At 39.8% G+C, this 25,194-nt stretch overlaps 1 protein-coding gene across 9 annotated transcripts in view; it reads right to left on the reverse strand.

Moving 5' to 3' along the window:
- The window catches only part of LOC124594801 (phosphatidylserine synthase), a 155,024-nt gene that overhangs the window by 24,203 nt on the left and 105,627 nt on the right, over positions 1-25,194 (reverse strand). For 2 of the 9 annotated variants that reach the window (XR_006978154.1, XR_006978155.1), the window contains exons 7-8: positions 22,196-22,298; positions 12,591-12,685 (exon numbers count right to left, since the gene is read on the reverse strand). Coding sequence is in view for 7 of the 9 variants with exons in the window: in XM_047133226.1 (XP_046989182.1) it covers positions 13,907-14,034; positions 22,196-22,298 (231 nt within the window). In the remaining 2 variants the exon portion in view is untranslated. Of the gene's footprint in view, positions 1-12,536; positions 12,686-13,851; positions 14,035-22,195; positions 22,299-25,194 lie in introns of those variants that run through there. The other 7 variants (XM_047133226.1, XM_047133232.1, XM_047133231.1 and 4 more) reach the window with 6 other exon arrangements.

Genomic DNA, 25,194 nt, shown 5'->3' on the forward strand with positions numbered 1-25,194 from the left:
ATGATTGGTTTGTGAGGCGTTCAACTGCGTTGTATTTAGTGACCGTACAAATTCCCAATTTTTACACAATCCAATCTAGCCACTGTCACAAATGATGATGATGATGATGATAATGATGACCACACAAACACCCAGTCCCCAGACGGGGAAAAATTTCTATTGAAGTGTTGTTTATGAATAACAAATAATACTTTGATATATTGTTTGACAATATATTCACAGGGTATAAATCTTAAATTTACAAACCAGAATAACTTGAAAAATAAGCTTCATACGAAAAAAATGTGTAGAATCCTAAGTCGATTGAAACTTCCTGGCAGATTAAAACTGTGTGCCCGACCGAGACTCGAACTCGGGACCTTTGCCTTTCGCGGGCAAGTGCTCTACCATCTGAGCTACCGAAGCACGACTCACGCCCGGTCCTCACAGCTTTACTTCTGCCAGTATCTCGTCTCCTACCTTCCAAACTTTACAGAAGCTCTCCTGCGAACCTTGCAGAACTAGCACTCCTGAAAGAAAGGATACTGCGGAGACATGGCTTAGCCACAGCCTGGGGGATGTTTCCAGAATGAGATTTTCACTCTGCAGTGGAGTGTGCGCTGATATGAAACTTCCTGGCAGATTAAAACTGTGTGCCCGACCGAGACTCGAACTCGGGACCTTTGCCTTTCGCGGGCAAGTGCTCTACCATCTGAGCTACCGAAGGACGACTCACGCCCGGTCCTCACAGCTTTACTTCTGCCAGTATCTCGTCTCCTACCTTCCAAACTTTACAGAAGCTCTCCTGCACACAGTTTTAATCTGCCAGGAAGTTTCATATCAGCGCACACTCCGCTGCAGAGTGAAAATCTCATTCTGGAAACATCCCCCAGGCTGTGGCTAAGCCATGTCTCCGCAGTATCCTTTCTTTCAGGAGTGCTAGTTCTGCAAGGTTCGCAGGAGAGCTTCTGTAAAGTTTGGAAGGTAGGAGACGAGATACTGGCAGAAGTAAAGCTGTGAGGACCAGGCATGAGTCGTGCTTCGGTAGCTCAGATGGTAGAGCACTTGCCCGCGAAATGCAAAGGTCCCGAGTTCGAGTCTCGGTCGGGCACACTGTTTTAATCTGCCAGGATTTTTCATATCAGCGCACACTCCGCTGCAGAGTGAAAATCTCATTCCTAAGTCGATTATTTTCAAGGGGGACATCTGCTGGTGCCAAAAAATTAGTCTGCCACCCCAGCCACCTGGGGTTGGGCCGGGAGGCAACTATAAAATTTCAAAGGGGAACCCCCATTTCTTATTGCAGAATCAGATTCTACATAAAAAACTGGGCAGGGGTGAAGAGCTAATTTTAGCACCACAGATGTCCCCCTCGAAAATTTACACCCTGTGTGTGTGTGATGCATCACGATGGCCTGTTTAGAATGTGTTGCCTCCAACTCCTTAGGCATGGATTTTGTCAAACTAAACAGTACAGCAAGGGCTTGCTACGATATAGTTTGTCCTATACTTGGTATGTTCCTCAAGTTACAGCTTTCTCTCACAATTACCAAGATGGATTTTGTGGAATTTTCTGCAACATTGGGACATTAAATGGGGTCATGTAACAACTGTTGTCATATCGTTGATATTCATAGTTTGTTTGTAAAATGTATGTTACTGAACACAATGTTCTGTCACGTTAACATGCTACATTTGTAAACATAAGCTGGATTGTATTGTTTGCTTGTAAATATAATCAAAAGAAATGTTGATACACAAACTCAAAGGAAAGGCTCTGATGGATGAAGTGACCTAGAAAAGTCTTCTTCTTTGCAGAAAACCAAGATGATCACCATGTCATCATCTTAACCTCTTGCAGAAGACGAAAATGCCTCTGCCTTCTCCACATATATGGAGTACTGCAATATTTGGTGTTATGACACTGATACTGTACTCCTCACTCATTGCTAGCTTCTGGAATTATTGAAGCTGAGCACTTCTTTTCACGGGTTGGGCATCATTTTGCTATTTTTAGGATGAAAAATGCTCTAGCGCTACTGGACAAGTCGTAAGTTAGAGTGCACAGATTCATGCAGGTTATGTATCAAGCAGTTGTGCTCAGCTGTATCACGCATAAACAATATGATGTGCTTACTAAAGAGTACAATTAATAATTGAAAGTGTTATGGCACATTGTAAGGTAAAAGTGATTTATAATTTGGTTTATTCATGAAAAGGTGTGCAGAATTATTTAAAGAAAGTTGTGGATGAAACTGCATTGTGGTTGTTCATTAGTAGCTTCATTATCTGAATATATTGCTATTTGAACACATATGAAAAGGCTTTTATGATCAGTGATTACCCGTTAACTTAGAGTACAAATGCTAAGTGGCAAATGTTACTTCAGTACGAGTGTGAAATGAATTAAAACGCTGACTCAAGAATAGAGGAGTTTAGGCACTTTTAGGGAAGTGTGTTATATACCGAATGATTAAATAAAATAATGAGATATTAATCTGTATTGTTATTCTTTCAACGTGACATATTCCATTTCATAATTAAGAAACTGACATTTGCAAAGTATAAGAGAGATGTGTTTATATTAGGCACATGGTCCAAATATTTAGTAATGGTGTGTGTTCTCTCAGTAAAGCTACCAAACCAAGTCTGGTAGCTGCAAAACTTACATTAACAAACTACCATGACAAGGAACAAACTTATTACACAGTACACTGAATTCAAACAAATATTTTGGAATTCAGTCCCAAATGGGTAATAATAACGAGTTAAAGACTAATGGTCATTACAATGGTTATGTAATTTTTTCCTTTTCCGTTTTATTTTAAAAAAGAGGACAGATGCGAAAGAAAGAAAGAAGTCCCAATAATGACATTGTCCTGTAACATTTAATCACAAAGTAATTATTACTGTGGATATTTACAAATACAACTGCAGGTATCAATCTCTGCACAGATCTCTAGGCGGTCTAGCCAGTACTTTACATTAGATTAGATTGGATTCAGTCAAGATGTGCAATCCCAAATACAGAGACACACAAAAAAAACACACAGACAGTGGCCCTACCTCTTTGAGACACAAGGCAATTCTTCAATGCAGTGAAGAGGAAATAGTTGACATAGGAGAAAGACAGAGCAATCAGTTTGTACTAACAAAGAGATAGAGGGGCTGGCCAGTACTTACCTCAGCTCAGTACAGCCGATAGATAACACAAAAATTTACATTCCTAGCTTTCGGAACTTTGTTCCTTCATCAGGGAGGAGAGAGGGGAAAAAAAAGGGAAGAAGGGAAAGTGGATTCAGTTACTCACAACCCAGGTTATGAAGCAACAGGGAAAGGTAAACAGGGAGGGTAGCAAGGATGAAGGCATGGTTGTCAGAGGGAAGCCAAAGATATTATATTGTTAAACACTGTGCCAGCTTCAAACCAAAGAGAATGCATACAGAAGTAATGAGGTATATAGTATAAAGATAAACACAACTATGTAGGATGAAAAGATGCGTGAATGGCTAAAGAGGAGAGGGAAAAAGAAAAAGACTGAAGAGTAAATGGGAGTAAGATTGGTTAACGTAGGTTAAGTCCAGTGGGATGGTGGGATGAAAGGATGTGTTGGAATGCAAGTTCCCATCTCCGCAGTTCCGAGGGACTGGTGTTGCATGGGAGAAGCCAAATGGCACGTACGTTGTAGCAGGTTCCTAGGTCCCTAGAATTATGCTGGACGGCATGCTCTGCTACTGGGTATTGGACATCTCTTAGGCGGACAGTTTGTCTGTGCCTGTTCATGCGCTCAACCAGTTTAGTTGTCGTCATACCTATGTAAAAGGCTGTGCAGTGCAGGCACGTCAGCTGATAAATGACGTGTTGCTTCACATGTGGCCCTGCCTTGAATTGTGTATGTTTTACCAGTAGTGGGGATGGGGTAGGTGGTTGTGGGGGGATGCATGGGGCAGGTTTTGCAGCAGAGTCGGTTACAGGGGTAGGAACCGCTGAGTAGAGAAGGTGGTCTGGGAATATTGTAGTATTTGACAAGGGTGTTACGGGGGCGGCGGAAGACAACTCTGGGTGGTGTGGGGAGAATATTGTCAAGGGATGATCTCATTTCAGGGCTTGACTTGAGAAAATCACATCCCTGGCGGGGTAATTTGTTGATGTATTCGAGGCCAGGATAATATTGGGTGACAAAGGGGATGCTTCTGTGTGGTCTGGGGGTAGGAACATTGTTGTTGGACGGGGAGGAATGTATTGCTCGGGAGATCTGTTTGTGGACAAGGTCTGCAGGATAGTTGCGGGAGAGGAAAGCACTGGTCAGGTTATTGGTGTAATTGTTGAGGGATTCGTCACAGGAGCAGATACGCTTGCCACGAACACCTAGGCTGTAGGGAAGGGAGCGTTTGATGTGGAATGGATGGCAGCTATCAAAGTAAAGGTATTGTTGTTTGTTTGTGGGTTTGATGTAAACAGAGGTGTGGATGTGAGCTTCAACAAGATGAAGGTCAACATCCAGAAAGGTAGCTTGGGTTTTGGAGAAGGATCAGGTGAAATTCAGACTCGAAAAGGAGTTGAGGTTATGGAGGAAATTAAGGAGTGTTTCTTCACCATGAGTCCAGACCACAAAGATGTCATCTATAAACCTATACCAGGCCAGGGGAAGCAGCTGTTCGGTCTTCAGGAAAGCCTCCTCCATGCGGCCCACGAAGAGGGTGGCATAGGATGGAGCCATCCTGGTTCCCATGGCCATTCCCCTGATTTGTTTGTAGGTCTGGCCTTCAAAAGTGAAGTAATTTTGGGTGAGAATGAAGTTCCCCCCCATGAACCATGGACCTTGCCGTTGGTGGGGAGGCTTGCGTGCCTCAGCGATACAGATAGCCGTACCGTAGGTGCAACCACAACGGAGGGGTATCTGTTGAGAGGCCAGACAAACGTGTGGTTCCTGAAGAGGGGCAGCAGCCTTTTCAGTAGTTGCAAGGGCAACAGTCTGGATGATCGACTGATCTGGCTTTGTAATAATAACCAAAACGGCCTTGCTGTGCTGGTACTGCGAACGGCTGAAAGCAAGGGGAAACTACAGCCGTAATTTTTCCCGAGGGCATGCAGCTTTACTGTATGATTACATGATGATGGCGTCCTCTTGGGTAAAATATTCCGGAGGTAAAATAGTCCCCCATTTGGATCTCCGGGCGGGGACTACTCAAGAGGATGTCGTTATCAGGAGAAAGAAAACTGGCGTTCTACGGATCGGAGCGTGGAATGTCAGATCCCTTAATCGGGCAGGTAGGTTAGAAAATTTAAAAAGGGAAATGGATAGGTTGAAGTTAGATATAGTGGGAATTAGTGAAGTTCGGTGGCAGGTGGAACAAGACTTCTGGTCAGGTGACTACAGGGTTATAAACACAAAATCAAATAGGGGTAATGCAGGAGTAGGTTTAATAATGAATAGGAAAATAGGAATGAGGGTAAGCTACTACAAACAGCATAGTGAACGCATTATTGTGGCCAAGATAGATACGAAGCCCACGCCTACTACATTAGTACAAGTTTATATGCCAACTAGCTCTGCAGATGACGAAGAAATTGAAGAAATGTATGATGAAATAAAAGAAATTATTCAGACTGTGAAGGGAGACGAAAATTTAATAGTCATGGGTGACTGGAATTCGAGTGTAGGAAAAGGGAGAGAAGGAAACATAGTAGGTGAATATGGATTGGGGGACAGAAATGAAAGAGGAAGCCGCCTGGTCGAATTTTGCACAGAGCACAACATAATCATAACTAACACTTGGTTTAAGAATCATGAAAGAAGGTTGTATACATGGAAGAACCCTGGCGATACTAAAAGGTATCAGATAGATTATATAATGGTAAGACAGAGATTTAGGAACCAGGTTTTAAATTGTAAGACATTTCCAGGGGCAGATGTGGACTCTGACCACAATCTATTGGTTATGACCTGTAGATTAAAACTGAAGAAACTGCAAAAAGGTGGGAATTTAAGGAGATGGGACCTGGATAAACTAAAAGAACCAGAGGTTGTACAGAGATTCAGGGAGAGCATACGGGAGCAATTGAGAAGAATGGGGGAAATAAATACAGTAGAAGAAGAATGGGTAGCTTTGAGGGATGAAGTAGTGAAGGCAGCAGAGGATCAAGTAGGTAAAAAGACGAGGGCTAGTAGAAATCCTTGGGTAACAGAAGAAATATTGAATTTAATTGATGAAAGGAGAAAATATAAAAATGCAGTAAGTGAAACAGGCAAAAAGGAATACAAACGTCTCAAAAATGAGATCGACAGGAAGTGCAAAATGCCTAAGCAGGGATGGCTAGAGGACAAATGTAAGGGTGTAGAGGCCTATCTCACTAGGGGTAAGATAGATACCGCCTACAGGAAAATTAAAGAGACCTTTGGAGATAAGAGAACGACTTGTATGAATATCAAGACCTCAGATGGAAACCCAGTTCTAAGCAAAGAAGGGAAAGCAGAAAGGTGGAAGGAGTATATAGAGGGTCTATACAAGGGCGATGTACTTGAGGACAATATTATGGAAATGGAAGAGGATGTAGATGAAGATGAAATGGGAGATATGATACTGCGTGAAGAGTTTGACAGAGCACTGAACGACCTGAGTCGAAACAAGGCCCCCGGAGTAGACAATATTCCATTGGAACTACTGACGGCCGTGGGAGAGCCAGTCCTGACAAAACTCTACCATCTGGTGAGCAAGATGTATGAAACAGGCGAAATACCCTCAGACTTCAAGAAGAATATAATAATTCCAATCCCAAAGAAATCAGGTGTTGACAGATGTGAAAATTACCGAACTATCAGCTTAATAAGTCACAGCTGCAAAATACTAACACGAATTCTTTACAGACGAATGGAAAAACTAGTAGAAGCCAACCTCGGGGAAGATCAGTTTGGATTCCGTAGAAACACTGGAACACGTGAGGCAATACTGACCTTACGACTTATCTTAGAAGAAAGATTAAGGAAAGGCAAACCTACGTTTCTAGCATTTGTAGACTTAGAGAAAGCTTTTGACAATGTTGACTGGAATACTCTCTTTCAAATTCTAAAGGTGGCAGGGGTAAAATACAGGGAGCGAAAGGCTATTTACAATTTGTACAGAAACCAGATGGCAGTTATAAGAGTCGAGGGACATGAAAGGGAAGCAGTGGTTGGGAAGGGAGTAAGACAGGGTTGTAGCCTCTCCCCGATGTTGTTCAATCTGTATATTGAGCAAGCAGTAAAGGAAACAAAAGAAAAATTTGGAGTAGGTATTAAAATTCATGGAGAAGAAATAAAAACTTTGAGGTTCGCCGATGACATTGTAATTCTGTCAGAGACAGCAAAGGACTTGGAAGAGCAGTTGAATGGAATGGACAGTGTCTTGAAAGGAGGATATAAGATGAACATCAGCAAAAGCAAAACAAGGATAATGGAATGTAGTCTAATTAAGTCGGGTGATGCTGAGGGAATTAGATTAGGAAATGAGGCACTTAAAGTAGTAAAGGAGTTTTGCTATTTGGGGAGCAAAATAACTGATGATGGTCGAAGTAGAGAGGATATAAAATGTAGGCTGGCAATGGCAAGGAAAGCGTTTCTGAAGAAGAGAAATTTGTTAACATCCAGTATAGATTTAAGTGTCAGGAAGTCATTTCTGAAAGTATTCGTATGGAGTGTAGCCATGTATGGAAGTGAAACATGGACGATAAATAGTTTGGACAAGAAGAGAATAGAAGCTTTCGAAATGTGGTGCTACAGAAGAATGCTGAAGATTAGATGGGTAGATCACATAACTAATGAGGAAGTATTGAATAGGATTGGGGAGAAGAGAAGTTTGTGGCACAACTTGACCAGAAGAAGGGATCGGTTGGTAGGACTTGTTCTGAGGCATCAAGGGATCACCAATTTAGTATTGGAGGGCAGCGTGGAGGGTAAAAATCGTAGAGGGAGACCAAGAGATGAATACACTAAGCAGATTCAGAAGGATGTAGGTTGCAGTAGGTACTGGGAGATGAAAAAGCTTGCACAGGATAGAGTAGCATGGAGAGCTGCATCAAACCAGTCTCAGGACTGAAGACCACAACAACAACAACAATGAAGTTGGTAAGTGTGATAAGGAACGAGGTTTTTGGAAGGTCTTTGGGCGGGCGTTGGGAGAGGTAGTGTTCAAGGGTAGAGAGAGCATGGGTATGTGGGATGTTTGTGTAAAGGGATGTAGTGTCTATGGTGACAAGAAAGGTTTCAGTCGGGAGGGGAGTGGGAATGTGTTTGAGGCGTTCTAGGAAGTGGTTTGTGTCTTTGATGTAGGATGGGAGTCTGCAGGTGATAGATTGGAGATGTTGGTCTACCAGAGTTGAGATACGTTCTGTTGGGGCCCTGAAGCCTGCCACAATTGGATGGCCAGAATGGTAGAATGGTTCTCTTTGTGGATTTTGGTTAATAGGTAGAAGGTAGGGATACGTGTCTCAGGTGGAATGAGTAGGTCTATGGAAGCTGTTGTGAGGCCTTGTGAAGGACCTCGGATTTTTAGGACTTTCTACAGCTCAGTCTGGATGGAGGGAATGGGATTCTGGGTAACAGCATCATAGGTTGAGGTGTCAGAAAGTTGACACAGTCCTTCTGCCACATACTCCACACGGTCAAGTACCACAGTTGTGGAGCCTTTATCCGTTGGGAGAATGACAATAGAGCGGTCTGTTTTCAGCTCCTTAATGGCACGGGATTCAGCTGGGGTGATGTTGGGGGTGGTCGGGATGTTCTTCAAGAAGGACTGGGAGGCAACACTGGACGTGAGGAATTCCTGAAATGTCTGCAAGAGATGGTTTTGGGGAAGAGGAGGAGGATCCCTTTGGGAAGGTGGTCGGAACTATTCTAGACAGGGTTCAACACTGGGTTTAGTATTTCCTGGATGTTGGCCTTCATCTTGTTGAAGCTCACATCCACATCTCTGTCCACATCAAACCCACAAACAAACAACAGTACCTTCACTTTGATAGCTGCCATCCATTCCACATCAAACGCTCCATTCCCTACAGCCTAGGTGTTCGTGGCAAACGTATCTGCTCCAGTGACGAATCCCTCAACAATTACACCAATAACCCGACCAGTGCTTTCCTCTCCCGCAATATCCTGCAGACCTTGTCCACAAACAGATCTCCCGAGCAATACATTCCTCCCCGTCCAACAACAATGCTCCTACCCCCAGACCACACAGAAGCATCCCCCTTGTCACCCAATATTATCCTGGCCTCGAATACATCAACAAATTACTCTGCCAGGGATATGACTTTCTCAAGTCAAGCCCTGAAATGAGATCATCCCTTGACAATATTCTCCCCACACCACTCAGAGTTGCCTTCCGCCGCCCCCGTAACACCCTTGTCAAATACTACAATATTCCCAGACCACCTTCTCTACTCAGCGGTTCCTACCCCTGTAACCGACCCTGCTGCAAAACCTGCCCCATGCATCCCCCCCACAACCACCTACCCCATCCCCACTACTGGTAAAACATACACAATTCAAGGCAGAGCATGCCGTCCAGCATAAATCTAGGGACCTAGGAACCTGCTACAACGTACGTGCCGTTTGGCTTCTCCCACCCAACACCAGTCCCTCGGAACTGCGCAGATGGGAACTTGCACTCCAACACATCCTTTCATCCCGCCATCCCCCTGAACCTACGTTAACCAATCTCACTCCCATTTACTCTTCAGTATTTTTCTTTTTCACTCTCCTCTTTAGCCATTCACGCATCTTTTCATCCTACATAGTTGTGTTTATCTTTATACTATATACCTCATTACTTCTGTATGCATTCTCTTTGGTTTGAAGCTGGCACAGTGTTTCACAGTATAATATCTTTGGCTTCCCTCTGACAACCATGCCTTCATCCTTGCTACCCTCCCTGTTTACCTTTCCCTGTTGCTTCATAACCTGGGTTGTGAGTAACTGAATCCACTTTCCCTTCTTCCCTTTTTTTTCCCCCTCTCTCCTCCCTGATGGAGGAACAAAGTTCCGAAAGCTAGGAATGTAAATTTTTGTGTTCTGTTTTGTGTTATCTATTGGCTGTACTGGGCTGACTCTGTGAATCTAATAAGTTTCTGAATGGAATTTCCCTTATGGTAAAATTTGCCAATACGTCTGCAGAAGCCAAAATGCTTCCTAGATTGGAAGAAAATCTGTACATATTTCAGTCAACAAAGCAATAACTCTTGTCATCTGGCAGCCATTATTCAGATTTGTGGTCATTCCTACGCTCAACTTTAGTCAATGCCTATGCACCCTTTCATGCTTTTTATGTGTGTATTTGTGACTGTACCATACATGAAGGAAGTTTTCAAAAAACATGTCCAAATGCCATGTTATTGTAGCGTAAGTATTACAGAAAAAGTTTACAGCTGAAGGAAAATTATGTTAAGGTTTAATGAAAATTATTCATATCCTCTCAGTCCAAAAATTTCAAGACTGGATTGATGAGAAATAAGAAAAACCTAAGATGGTGATTTTAACGCTTCATGTGCTTTACACTGTTTCTGTCCACTGAGTACAAAACACGTAATTTTCATACAACCATGTGAAACTGTCAGAAAAGACCTTTTTTGGGATGCTGTTTGACTTGCGTTTCACACTGGTTTGAATGTCTGTTAAGTCACCAAGGTGTTGACTTTTCACATGGATTTCCACACTGCCATTTTATGGTAGGTCTGTATTGGTAACACCAAGTTTCATCACTAGTTACGATTTTTTTCCAGAAAAGAATTGCCCATGTTTTACATTTCAATCAAGTCATAGCAGGATTCCATGCATCATCATTTTTGTTCACGAGTCAAGGTGTGTGGGATAAACTTTGCACACACTTTTCTCTTCTTCCAAAGAGTCTGGAGCATGTCTTGAGCACCTAATTTAGAGATGTTGCTACATTGTAATTAATGACAACATTGACACACTGTGACTCCATGCCCACTACTCAATACTTCCTTCACACAACTGACAGGTTGAATGCACATCTGTTGATTACAGTTGTTACTCCAAGCTGCCAACAGTCAGTGTACAATTCTATTATATTATTTATTCATATATAAAAACAAAGATGAGGTGACTTACCGAACGAAAGCGCTGGCAGGTCGATAGACACACAAACAAACACAAACATACACACAAAATTCAAGCTTTCGCAACAAACTGTTGCCTCATCAGGAAAGAGGGAAGGAGAGGGGAAATTTATTCAACTAGAAATACTTTTAATCACTTGCATTTTCAAAGTTTATAATACAGGTTACTTCACATATTACACGTGCATCGTGTCCAGGTCCAATTCTAAGGAGGCAGATTCCACACCAGGTAGTTTCTCAGCCTTTGTCAGGTATCAGCTTTAACCAAACTAACGAAGTTAGGAGTGGCCTCAGAAAGAAGTCCAAGAAAAGTACTTCACAATTTAGAACTTCACACTGGTGTCTCAATAGTGTCTGCTGCCACAGCCGTGTACCCTAACTACAACACAGCAAGATAACAGTAGTGCACTGACTGATCAATTCAGACACTGTTGCTGGATTTCAGCACTGCAGTCTGTGCATAATGGAAACGCTGATCTCCTCATTAAAACTCTCTCATAATACTGCCACAGAAGCATTGCGTTGCCCTCCACAAAATAACTGCATGTCTTTTCATTAGTTGTTCACTCTCTGAAAAGAGGACGTAGTATTGATAACAAAAAATCGGAAGTTATGGTTTTGTGGGAAAAGATTAGCCAATAATTCATGCTGCACTAATTGTACACCACACTTCTGCTTTCGCATAGTACAAACACACTTGACGCCACTGATAAGGATTTTCAGAACTCCAGTGTTGATTGTTCTTTCGAAGTCCACTCTTAACTCGCGTAGTTTGGCTAAAGACAATAAGCCACCCCTGCCAAAGTCCAAAGAATGGGGTGAAGGGTATGCAGCAATCAGAGCCTGCTTATCTGATATTGGTTCCCACGCAGTGCCGGACACAGTGCATGTGTCATACATGAAACACCTGTAGCTTGAAAGAATAGTAATCTGATGATGAACACCCAAATAAAAAAATGAAAATAAATGTTAAATTTGGAAGAAGATCATCTAATTACCAATAGCTGGAAAAGGGTGCTTTATACTAACGCACACAGAGAGAACTACGGGGGGAGGTTGTGGGGGTGAGGGGGGAAGTGGAGGTAAAAAAGTCACTTAATGGAAAACAGTAATTAAGAAAAAAAGGAAAAACACAGCTCACACTCAAAGATCAAGAGATATAAGGAACATAAAATCTGTATCATTCTCAATTTGGAGTTCATTGTCTATTTGTTTCTACAAAACTAACTGCATGTCTTTTCTTCAAACTTAACTTTACTATCTCCCGATGAAGGAACTGCCAATTCTGAAACATGATTTCCATTTGTTTTCCTGTGTGTCTTAATTTCAACACCTGAATGAGTAAACAAAAACTCCTCCCTCTCATTGTATGCAATTCACATTAAGTGATATCGCCACTATGTAAATATCACGGTATTCCATGTTGACAAAAACTCAATCAATATAAACAATATTTTTAATGGTTTCACTAGACTGCGTAAACACATTAAATTTACCATGAAACATGAAGTCAACCACTGCAACAATCTCCTAGACCTACTGACAGCAAAGCTCAACAGCAGATGCATCTTCTAAAGTGATAGGGCATCAACTGCAACAAATACCATCATTCACAGCTCATCATGTTATAAGTCACAAGTTAAGCGTACTGGCTATGCATCATTAATTGGGCATGCAGATTCACAGATATTACATTATCTAATCTGGCACAATAAAAACAGCTGTTGCCACAATCACATAATCCGAGAAGCTGATATGACAAAAACAATAAAACAATCAGAGAACAGAGAGCGAAATACGTGCAAATACCACAAAATTGTAACACATCCAGTTTACCATTATTTTGAATGACTAGGTACAAAAGTATAACTACACACAATTTACCACGAAAAATTCAAAAGATTTATGACTCTACACATCAGCAATGAGAAGCTACAGTGTAGAAAGTGACAAACAAAATATCAAAGCATATAATGCATCTACAAAAGTCAGCAGACTCTACAACAATGTACTAAACTACACTGAAAATACTTGCCTACCTATTTTCTTTTAGTAGTACACACACGGAAGGAGGAGATGGTTGTGCTGTATAAGTGCTTGTAGAACAATGATATGCCAGCAACAACTATTGTGGCCAAAAACAAAAGCTAGTCATTGTTTTAATTTTGATTTCAACCTTTTTTTTTTTTTTTTTTTTTACCAGTTGCAACCTTTTGGTGAAATAACAAAATTACTTGCGACTCTTCAGACCTTTCCCAGCAGATCCGTTCGATATACGGTTCTCGGCTCTGCCATCTGATCACATTTTGTAAATTACAAAATGTGGCTGGGCAGCAGACCCGAGAGCAATATACTGAACAAAATTACTTATTAAAGTAAAGACCAACCACTAGAGGTTGCATATTATTTGCTTGGTTTCCCTCTCCCAATGAGAGCATCTTCACATATTCATTGATGTCAAAAGTTCAGACATATGTTCAGCACTACTGTCAAACACTAAGAGGGATAACTGTTTCCATTCTACACTATTTTCAATCTGGAAATTGTTTTGAGTTGCATTATTTCTCATGACAGTTACTTTATATTACAAACTAAAACTACTGACTGATTTTCAAAGATAAATTATGTTACTGTAGATGACACTTGAATTTTTCCAACTGTACAAGGCCTTTTAAATAGAACTATCTTCAAGTTTTAATGTCAATAAAACACAATCATTTAAATTTTTTAAACTGGAAATGGAAAACAGAAAACAGAGATAAGCTCTGGGAGAAAAATAAATCACGATAAATCTGAAGGTAACATGCCATTTTTAGTGTAAGTTTTGTACTAAAGCTGTTGCTACACATCTTAACAAATGAAAAACTGCAACAGGTGTTGAATGGTCCTTTATTGTAACAACCAGTTTTGCGGCTTGTAGCTGCATCCTCAGGTATACATCTGAGTAGAAAAATGTCGAGAAAGTAAAATAAACAATATTGCATTTACTGTAAGTTAAAAAAGAATATAGTAAATAACAGATAAAAGTATTCATAATCAATTCATATAAATTCCAGACTGGGATTATTTGGATCACCCAATATTCTCAATCAAATCTAAACAAAATGTCCACTGAAAGAACGACAGTCAGGTAATAAAATCAGAAGAACGATAAAGTCCAGTAGACAAGATAGCAAGGGATCCTACAATAAAAACTGAGAGAAATGATGGCTCTAAAGTTCAAAGTATGAAAATGTGGAATTAAAATGAAGATAAATACTAAGACAGAAATATAATTAGATAAACTGACCATTGGGAGAGCAACGTAACATAAACTGGGATGGCAGTAGCACACGGTGGTATGCAGGCAGAAAAATTGATCATAAAAAAGCAAAATTGAATGGGAAACTTTAATACAAAAATAGAGCAAACAAAAATTGACAGTTACACAAAAGTATGCAATCTTACTGATACAGTTTTTAATAGCAGAGAAATAGAATTATTGCAAAAAGGTTAGGTTATAATATTCATAACCTGCTGCTACAACAACATATTAGTAGACTGAATTTACATACTGTGCCTCCCATAGATGGGGCTAAACTCACTACAGCCGAACACACTGAGGCTGTGAATAGTGTCAATAGACTTCAAGGGATTCCAGCCCACTCACGGGAACTGATAAACACAAATTTGGTTTTACTCGGTACTATAAATAAGAAATGGGATGAGCATCAAGCATTAATTATACATGTGGATAAAAGCACAACTTCCGTGATAATGCAATTGAGCCAGTATGTTGAAAAACTGCCTTTACTGAAAATCATATTGTCAAACATGAAACAGACCCTACTACCAAATATTTAGCCAATATAAGAAAGGACTTCAATGCTACTAAAAATTCCCATAGTAAATTTCAGAAAAAAAGACTCATTCCAATGAACCAAACACCCCTACATTAAGGGCCGCAATTAAGTTACATAAGGACATATGCCTGTCAGGCTAATGTTAATGCACGTGGTGGGGGAGGGGGGGGGGGGTGAGGAGGGATATGACATCATCAAGAAGCCCCATGCCACATACATTAATAAACATTACCAACATCATGCAAACTATAATGTTCAAAACAGAGAGCATGCGATTGAAAAACTTGTCAATTTATTCACTTCAACATGGACTCATATAACGTCATTGGGCGTAGAAAATGTGTAATCCAATTATTCTTTAGATCAAGTGAGAGACATCACTACTTACAATTTACAAACCCACAGTTAATAGCCCCACAGATAAGATCATTACTCAACAGTGTTCTGAAATATAACTATTTTAAATGTGGTGAGGACATTTACATTCAAAATCAAGGACTGGTAATGAGATCACAATTGGCATACTGTCTGTCCAATATTTTATGGATACCTTTGAATTTTATGTAATGCAAATTTCCTGCCCATGCCAACAAACTTTTACAGTGGAGTAGGTACATGAACAATATTCTTGTTTTAAATGAAGGGACAAAGGATAATTGTTGTAATTTCATGGATGAGTTAAACAGTTTACACCATAAAATGCATTCCATTACAGAACACATCTCTAAGCAATTCTAACCTGGAATTACATATATACAGAAAAGCAACTTCTACTGAGCTCATTATTCACACCTCTCATCATACCTCAACATACAAAATGGCTGCAATTAGATCATTGCTTTATATGATGTATTACATCCCCTTGCCCAGAGAAGCCTTAGAAAGAGAATACGGACTCGGTTCAATATACAGCCTACAGCAATGACTATAGTGATAATTTTGTGAACATGCTAACAAAGGTATTTAAAAAAAGTTGAAACGATCCACCTTTTGTGACTCAGACGAAGTTATAGAACCATGGTGAATGTAGACTATAATATTAATGAGGAAGTTATACAGGGTGTCCCAGCTATCTTGTGCGCCCAAAATATCTCTGGAACAATAACAGCTATTGGAAAACGACTATCACCGGTATTAATGTAGGGCTGGGGCCCATGAATGTACATATTTGGAAACATTCTAAAACGAAAGCATATGTGTTTTTTAACACAAACTTATGTTTTTATTAAATGGACCTCCTATATTTTTTCTTCAGCAATTCATAGGATGACAAAGCACATACACAATGGCGTTGATTGCATCGCAATATTCCCATTACATCCCGAGATATTAAGACGCGAAGTTGACGCTTGAAACACCTGACATGCGCTGCTAGCGTGCGTCCTGAGGCTCAGGCGTGAACCCCATGCTGCCCGTAATCGCGATGTGATTGACATGCGTAATCACACTTCCATACTTATCAAGAGGTCCAAAACGAATAATACGGTCTGCTGCCATCCTGCACTAACATCGTACATTCCAGCAGGTATTTATCCCACAGGCTAGGGGTGATGCAGTTCTGTAACATATCTGTGTACCGCAACGTTAGTCACAAAGTTAACTTCACTTATCGTTAATCCGTTACTAAAAAGGTAATGTCGTTCAACGTTAAAACTTAACTTTACTGTAGATCTAGCGCAAGTGACAGTTAATCATTCACTCGTAATAGTAAAATTCATGTCGATGGTTTTAGTGAAACGAGCAAGTGGAATAAAAGTTTTACCGTTGTTTAGGTAAAAATGTTTTGATTTGGGAAGTTCAGGTAGGACGTAGAAGATGACTGTAAACATGTTTAACCAATTAGTTTTATTATCACATAATTATCAATGTTATGTTTATCTAATGCGTTAAATGACAAATTGTTGCAAACAAAAGTTTCTTAACATCACTGGGTAAAATGGCCCTTTGTAGAAACTTCCACTGTGATACTAGCACTACATACTAAACATAGCGTTCACATCTCATGCTCAAAGTGATGCCCATTGGCTTGCATACATAGGGTCACTCTGCGGATGAAGGATGCCCTACTTCGTGCTACTGTTTCCTCTTTGATAGCTGTACAAGCATCAATCATGCGTTGCTTCATGTCCTCTGGTGTTGTTGGTTCATGTTGGTAAACAGCATCCTTCACTGCTCCCCAAAGAAAATAATCCAGCGGTGTAAGGTCCGGAGATCGCGCAGGCCACCTAACTGCGCCACCTCGTCCAATCCACCTACCAAGGAACTTACAGTTCAGAAGTCGTCGTGCTTGTAAGGCGTTATGTGCAGGGCATCCGTCATGCTGATACCACATGACCATTCTCCGGTTCAGAGGTACGGTGTCCAAGAGAACAGGAAGATTGTGTCGTATAAATCTGGAGTATTGTCTGCCATTTTGGATGCCATTTATAAAGAAAGGCCCGATAATGGTATCTCCAATAATCCCACACCAAACATTAACTTTCCACGGACGTTGATGCTCTACCTGACGGAGCCATTTTGGATTGACTGCGGACCAATAATGCATATTCCTCATATTGACAATTCATTTGTTGGAGAATGATGCCTCGTCGGTAAAGAGAACATCAGCAAAAAAATTTGGATTAGCCAGAAGTTTTTGCTGAGCCCACCGACAAAATGTTACCCTATTGCGGAAGTCATTTTCATGAAGATCCTGGTGTCAATGAACATGGTAAGGATGTTTTGTCGTCTCACATCCCGTCTACATGAAACGGGAAGCTTAAATCCAAGACCTCAACATCGTCCTAGAACACGCACAGATGAACGTGCTGAAGTTGCTGTGAATCCTCAAATCAGCACACGTCAAATTGAACGTGAAGTTGGTGTGTCGAGATCAAGTGGACAGCATATATTCTATCAAGACTTTTTCATGTTCCAGTTTTATTATATTTTGCCAGCTTTGTATTAATCAGTTATGTCAGAACATCACCCAACTTTGTTTGTCCCAATCTTCGTTATCGCTTGTGATATGCTTGTGTGGTGTTGTTTATTACCTAGACTGGGCACACTGGTCTACTTGGTATGCTCCATGACTCCTTACGCTGTATTCTGCCAGCTCTCACCCATGTTTGTTTCGGCTGCATGACTATCTTGGTTTTACATTCTGGAAAGTTCTTTAACACCACCCTACTTCAGTTTTCAGTCTTTTTTGGTTAGTCTGTTTCTCTATATCTACCCCCCCCCCCCCCCAAACCAGTCTTTACTGACTAATAACACATTATTTCACGTTAAATTGCTCACAATGGTAAATTCATACAATTATATTCACTATCTTACTACCTTCATGTTAATTCCATATTTTCACACTTTGAATTTTAGACCCTATCACTTATCTCGGTTTTTCCTGTAGGACCTCTTGCTATTTTGGATCGTTGACTCTTCATTCTGTCGATTTTATTACCTGACTACTGTTCTTTCGACAGACTTTTTATTTTGATTTGACTATAAGAACATTGACTCATCCATTTAGCTTCAGTTTGGATTTTATATGAAGTAACTGTGAGTACTTATATCCATTATATACCACATCCTTTTTCAACTCAGGGTGAATATAATATTGTTTATCATATTTTTCCCCATTATTCTACTTAGATGTATACCTGAAAATGCCACTACAAGCTGTGAAACTGGTCATTACAATAAAGGAACAATAAAGGATCGCTTAATAGCTGTTGCAGTTCTTTGTTTGTTGTTGTCGTTGTTGTTGTTGTTGTGGTCTTCAGTCAAGAGACGGGTTTGATGCAGCTCTCCATGCTACTCTATCCTGTGCAAGCTTCTTCATCTCTCAGTAACAACTGCAACCTACATCCTTCTGAATCTGCTTAGTGTATTCATCTCTTGGTCTACCTCTACGATTTTTACCCTCCACCATTCACTCCAATACCAGATTGGTGAGCCCTTGGTGCCTCAGAATGTTTCCTACCAACTTGTCCCTTCTCTTAGTCAGGCTGTGCCACAATTTCCTCTTCTCCCCAATTCTATTCAGTATCTCCTCATTAGTTATGTGATCTACCCAACTAATCTTCAACATTCTTCTGTAGCTCCACATTTCTATTTTCTTCTTGTCTAAACTATGTATCGTCCACGTTTCACTTCCACACATGGCTACACTCCATACAAATACCTTCAGAAAAGACTTCCTGACACTTAAATCTATACTCGATATGAACAAATTTCTCTTCTTCAGAAACTCTTTTCTTGCCATTACCAGTCCACATTTTATATCGTCTCTAATTCGGCCATTGGCAGTTTTTTTACTGCCCAAATAACAAAACCCATCCACTACTTAGTGTCGTATTTCCTAATCTAATTCGCTCAGCATCACTTGATTTAATTCGACTACATTCCATTTTCCTCGTGTTGCTTTTATTTATGTTCATCTTATATTCTCCTTTCAAGACACTGTCCATTCTGTTCAACTGCTCTTCCAGATCCTTTGCTGTCTCTGACAGAATTACAATGTCATTGGCAAACCTCAATGTTTTCAATTCTTCTCCATGGATTTTAATTCTTACTCCAAATTTTTGTTTTGTTTCCTTTACTGCTTGCTCAATATACATATTGAATAACCTTAGGAACAGACTATAACCCTGTCTCACGTGCTTTTTGGTTCTCCTGATAACATCGTCCTGAGTAGTCCCTGCCCGGAGATCCAAATGGGGGACTATTTTACCTCCAGAATATTTTACTCAAGAGGACGCCATCGTCATTTAACCATATAGTAAAGCTGCATGCCCTTGGGAAAATTTACGGCTGAAGTTTCCCCTTGCTTTCAGCTGTTCCCAGTACCAGCACAGCAAGGCCATTTTGGTTAGTGTTAGAAGGCCAGATCAGTCAATCATCCAGACTGTTGCCCCTGCAACTACTGAAAAGGCTGCTGCCCCTCTTCAGGAACCACGCGTTTGTCTGGCTTCTCAACAGATACTCCTCCATTGAAGTTGCGCCTACGGCACAGATATCCGTATCGCTGAGGCACGCAAGCCTCCCCACCAAAGGTCCATGGTTCATGGGAGGGTAGGGGGCGGGAGAGGGGGGCGACATTCTTCATTTATCAAGATATATTTCCATAGTTGTGGCTGCCCAGAGTAGAAAACATTTTGTTACAGCACGCGTCAAGTGTATGCCAACACACACTAATTATAACTAGGTGGTGTCACTAGTACTTTTAACTGAAAATATGTATTTCAACTCAATCTGATGTTATAATCATACAACTCCCATGCCTAAATTACGGCATCTCATAAAAATATCATAGGATCCACCACTTATTATTAGTCAATAGAGGGATTTTCTACTAGATCCCACTAATACTTCCATACTGCCTGATGTTCTTTAGTAGGGTCTGCAGTAGGAGCAGGAGCAGCATCTGCAGCAGCAGCAGCACCATGTTCTCAGAATAAACAGCTCTCTACTGAGTTGTTTATTCTGAGAACAGGGTGCTACTGCTGCTGCAGATCCGAAAAAGTGTTGGTCCCCATTAGTTCTACAGAAAATCTCCTTCCAAACACATACTTCATTTTCTAATTAGAATGCTCTGATAGTCTATTATGCCCATAGATGAACACGCAAGTTTTGCAAAAGTGAAGTCTATATCTAATGTAAGTAATCCAGTTTTAGGTATATCCAAGTTGCACATGTGTGTTTCTTTCAACTAAAGTGGCCTGCTGGCAGCTACCAATATAAAACAGACTACTAGCAATTTTCAAGAAGCACTTGATGCAGTGGCTCATGGGTGTAGCAGAACTGAGAAAAACACAAGACAGTGTACAATTATAGAATGATACGTGTTTCAGGTCACTATCAAACTAAGCTCAGCATATAATTCATTGCACATTTGTCATTGTTGTTGACATTACTGAGAAGTGTTTTCACAGTGCTGAATCTTATTTCAGGAAAACCCACATGTCACGTATAAAAGCAGATGATATACTGAAGTCAATGCTTTCTGCTAATTGTCAAGCTGGGTTGGCAATTAGGGAATGCTGTTAGTGCTGGTCCAGTACTTTTGATTTATGTTGATTCCGCTAGCTCCCCACTGCACTCAAGAGTCTTCAAGAAGTGTGAAAATAATACTACACCATTCACCATACATATTTTATTAGCAAGAATATATTATGACTTACAAAATAGTTTTCTGGTCATGTGCTACATTCAAATAGTTTTATCACACTGTCGGAGGCGCAGTAGTTAGCACACTGGACTCGCATTCGGGAGGACGACGGTTCAATCCCGTCTCCAGCCATCCTGATTTAGGTTTTCCGTGATTTCCCTAAATCGTTTCAGGCAAATGCCGGGATGGTTCCTTTGAAAGGGCACGGCCGATTTCCTTCCCCATCCTTCCCTAACCCGAGCTTGTGCTCCGTCTCTAATGACCTCGTTGTCGACGGGACGTTAAAAAACACTAACCTAACCACACTGTCGGACCCTATATCTGGGTTGATCATCCTAAAGACTTCTTTTTGCGAGTTCCTGCACCCATTTGCAATACCTTGTGTGTTAATGTAATAATGCAAAGTTGGCACAGGAAAAGCACTTGTTTAATGAGTTACTGTAAAACAAGTACTTTTATTTCTGGACATACAGATTGGAACTACGTAGAACTCATGTGTAATTCTCATACCATTTAGTTCAAAGTTCAACACTCCATGCATACATTTAAAATCACTCTACATTACAGTAGTGTAAATGCATTTCTTTGTGCAAGTTTTTAGTTGCCAATTGAAATTATTAACAGATATTTTGTAGTTGTAAACTGGTTATTGTTCTGCAGCAAAAAGCAGAAATGTTCACCGAGACCATGAAATTAATTTTCTACTCAAAAGTATTTCTCTACTGATGTGGGATATGTTGTAGATGTAATCAAGAGCTGATTAGCAGTTAAGTGTAGCTGTTTAAAGCAAAAAGTGTTTTGCCATAAAAAAAGCCTCATACATTACACAAATTGTAAAAAACCTGGACCGAAGCACTAAAACTCAAGTTCAAATTTCTAACAATTATCAGTAGTACAGAAGTTGATTTCCATGGCTTATTCCATGTTTTATCTAGTACTACATAACTGAGACCCTAGCAAAATGTTCCACTTACCTGAAATACACAATTCTTACCTGGTCCAGGGATAATGCACAAAGGTAGCAGCAAAAATGAGGACATTAATGTTTTAGGGGCAAAGCACTGATATGGCAGACAGAGCAACACATAACTTAAGTTTCGCAAAGTATTACCTATTAATTCTGATGTCATACCATCTGTGTGAGGCTTCTGATCAACAAACCCAGAATCTGGTGTTTTGCAAGGAGATGATTCTCTTGACATTTCATCTTCCTTCTGAAAATAAATTAAATATCTCCTTTTTAAACAATTGAATAACCAGAATGGAACAACAACAATTGGCAAAGGACAGAATTCAACATATCACAAAGAGGTGTTGAGTGGCAGTGTGTATTTTGACAATAACTGAATAATACCTAGCTGTCTTTTTTAATGTGCCTCTCTGTCAATCAATGCCACCTCTTTGTGGCGAGTACCAATTTATACTTTTCAGCTGTTGATATTTCTTTTTTGAGAAATAATGTAACTCTATCACAACTACAAATTAACTTCTAAATACTATGATACATTAGTTTCCAATATATACACATTTTCAGTGAACAACTGGACTTGCAGAAAAAAATCTGTGTCTTTGATTTGAAAAGGTCAAAGCTTACAACTTTGTTCTGAGTTATAAATCAAGTAAAAGTTTTTTTGTAGTATTATGAATTAGTTTAAACGTGTTTTTATTTTGTGAATTTACATTACTATAGAGCAACATTCAGAAGGCCCCCCCCCCCTCTTACACACACACACACACACACACACACACACACACACACTTGTTGGTCAAAAAAGTAAAGATTTCGATGCTATTGGCACCTTTGGTATATTACTCATTATCGTAAGGCTGAATCTATGCACACATTCAGGTAAGTTAAAAAAATTGAAAATCAAATTTAACAAGTAACATTTTGTCAAGACTTTGTTTACTAAAATTACAATTTGAAAAATTTAAACTATTTTCTATGATCTTGACACTTTACACACACAGAAGAAAAATCCCGTCCTATTTATTTCAAAACTGCTTGTTCAAAAGTGGCTGAGCAACCACTAATTTTATTACTTTCAACTTCATTACTAACACTTCCAAATGAACTTCAACACAGTCTAAAAGCTACAGTGTACAAAGTTTGATGGGCAAATGTGAGGAGAAAATCATATTTTCTTTTAAAAATTCTTATTCCTCGATGAAATTACACTCTTGAAACACACAGCAATATTCAGATACAACTTGAAGCATATCCTGTTTCCAGTGTGTGTATTTTGACAATATTTTACTATGTATCTCCATGCATTTGACACCTCTCTCAGATGGATCATTTACAATCTTCTATTTAATAACCAGTGTTGATGAAAATCTTCATTTTTGTGCCACTGCAAAGTATCTGTCTTAGGTACTTGACACTCAAATTACTGATAATTTGCTAGATTTCTACTCTATTCTCTTAATATTTCTGTCTGATGGTCCTGCCTTGTGACTCAAAGTGCTGACAATTTTCATTTCTTAATCAGAGGACTAATTATGACCAGAGATGGCCACGGCGACACAACTGAAAACAGATGCCAGAAATGATTTTTCAGTGTCTATAAATTGACACTGACAGCCCAATATATGTAAAGTTTTGAGAGAATACACTTGCATAAATCATTTGGCTTCAGCAGGGGCACAGAAGCATGTGAAATGGAAAATACACAGAGAAAAATTACATTCTCTTCTTATGGGCATAAGATAAATGTCATGAAGAAAATATTTTTAAGAAACAAACTGCTATCGTCATCCATCTCGCATCATGGATTGTCCCTGGGACAAGGACAGATACTCTGCAAGATGCTGCTTCAAAAATAAAAATTGATTTTAAATCTAATCCCTGTAGTCTCAATTTATCTCGAACAAAATCAAGGATTCAAGATTTATTTATATGTTCCAAATGTTCTTTAATCTTTTAGTGTCGAGTTCTAACTAGGGATTCACTGACATCAATTCCAGACCAAGTGTTTAGAATTGTGTAAAGCTGGGGATAGAGGAACCTATGTCTCTACATCTCATCTTTTCCTCAAAAATGGTTGTACTGATTGCCTGCAAGGCAAGTAAAAGAACTCTTTAACACACACACACACACACACACACACACACACACACACACACACACACACAAAAACAACCCACCAACCAACTGTAAATGGCCCTTATATGCTGTTGGCGTGGGAAAAACCACTGCTTTAAGCCAGGATCAAAAGTTCCATTCAGTGAAAGATTACATTACTGTGTAAAATTTACATCACAAATAAATGTTGTTGTTTTTGTTGCTGTTGCTGATGCTGCTGCAGCCGTCGTCGTCGTCTGAAGTCTGCTAAGATGCAGCAACTCTCCATGTTAGTCTCTCCGGGGCATGGCTCTTCATTTCTGAGTAACTATTGCAACTTACATGCATTTAAACCTATTTAATTGTATTCAAGCCTTGATCTCCCCCCACACACTTACCACCCCACCCCACCCCCCCCACCCCCCTCTCCCACACACACACACCCATTACTGAACTTATGATGATTCCTTGATACTTCAGTACGTGTACTATCAACCAATCTATTGTTTAGTCAAGTTTTGCCATAAGGTTAATTTTTCCTTAGTTCAAATCAGTATCTTCTCATCAGTTACTCGATCTACCAATCCAATTTTCAGCATTCATCTGCACCACTATATTTCAAAAGCTTCTAGTCTCTTACAGCCTTAATTATTTATCTTTCACATTTCACTCCTGTACAACGCTGCAAGCCAGATAAGTACCTTCACAAAAGTATTACTAACACTTATATGTATGTTAGATGTTAACATTCCTCTTTTCAGAAACTTTTTTTTTTTTTTATATTGCCAGATTGCATTTTATATCCTCACTATGTTGGACATCATCAGTTATTTTGCTGCTCAAATAGCAGAACTCATCTACTACTTTTAGTTTTTGTTTCCTAATCTAATTCCCCTCTGCACATCTGACTTAATTTGTCTACATTTCATTATCCTTGTTTTACTTTTGTTGATATTCATCTTATAATTTCAATTCAACATACTATCCATTCCATTCAAGAGCTCTCTTAAATCTTCTTCCATTTCTGATTACAATGTCATTGGCAA

Source organism: Schistocerca americana, chromosome 2 (assembly GCF_021461395.2).
Source record: "Schistocerca americana isolate TAMUIC-IGC-003095 chromosome 2, iqSchAmer2.1, whole genome shotgun sequence".
In the NCBI taxonomy this organism is placed as follows: Eukaryota; Metazoa; Arthropoda; class Insecta; order Orthoptera; family Acrididae; genus Schistocerca; species Schistocerca americana.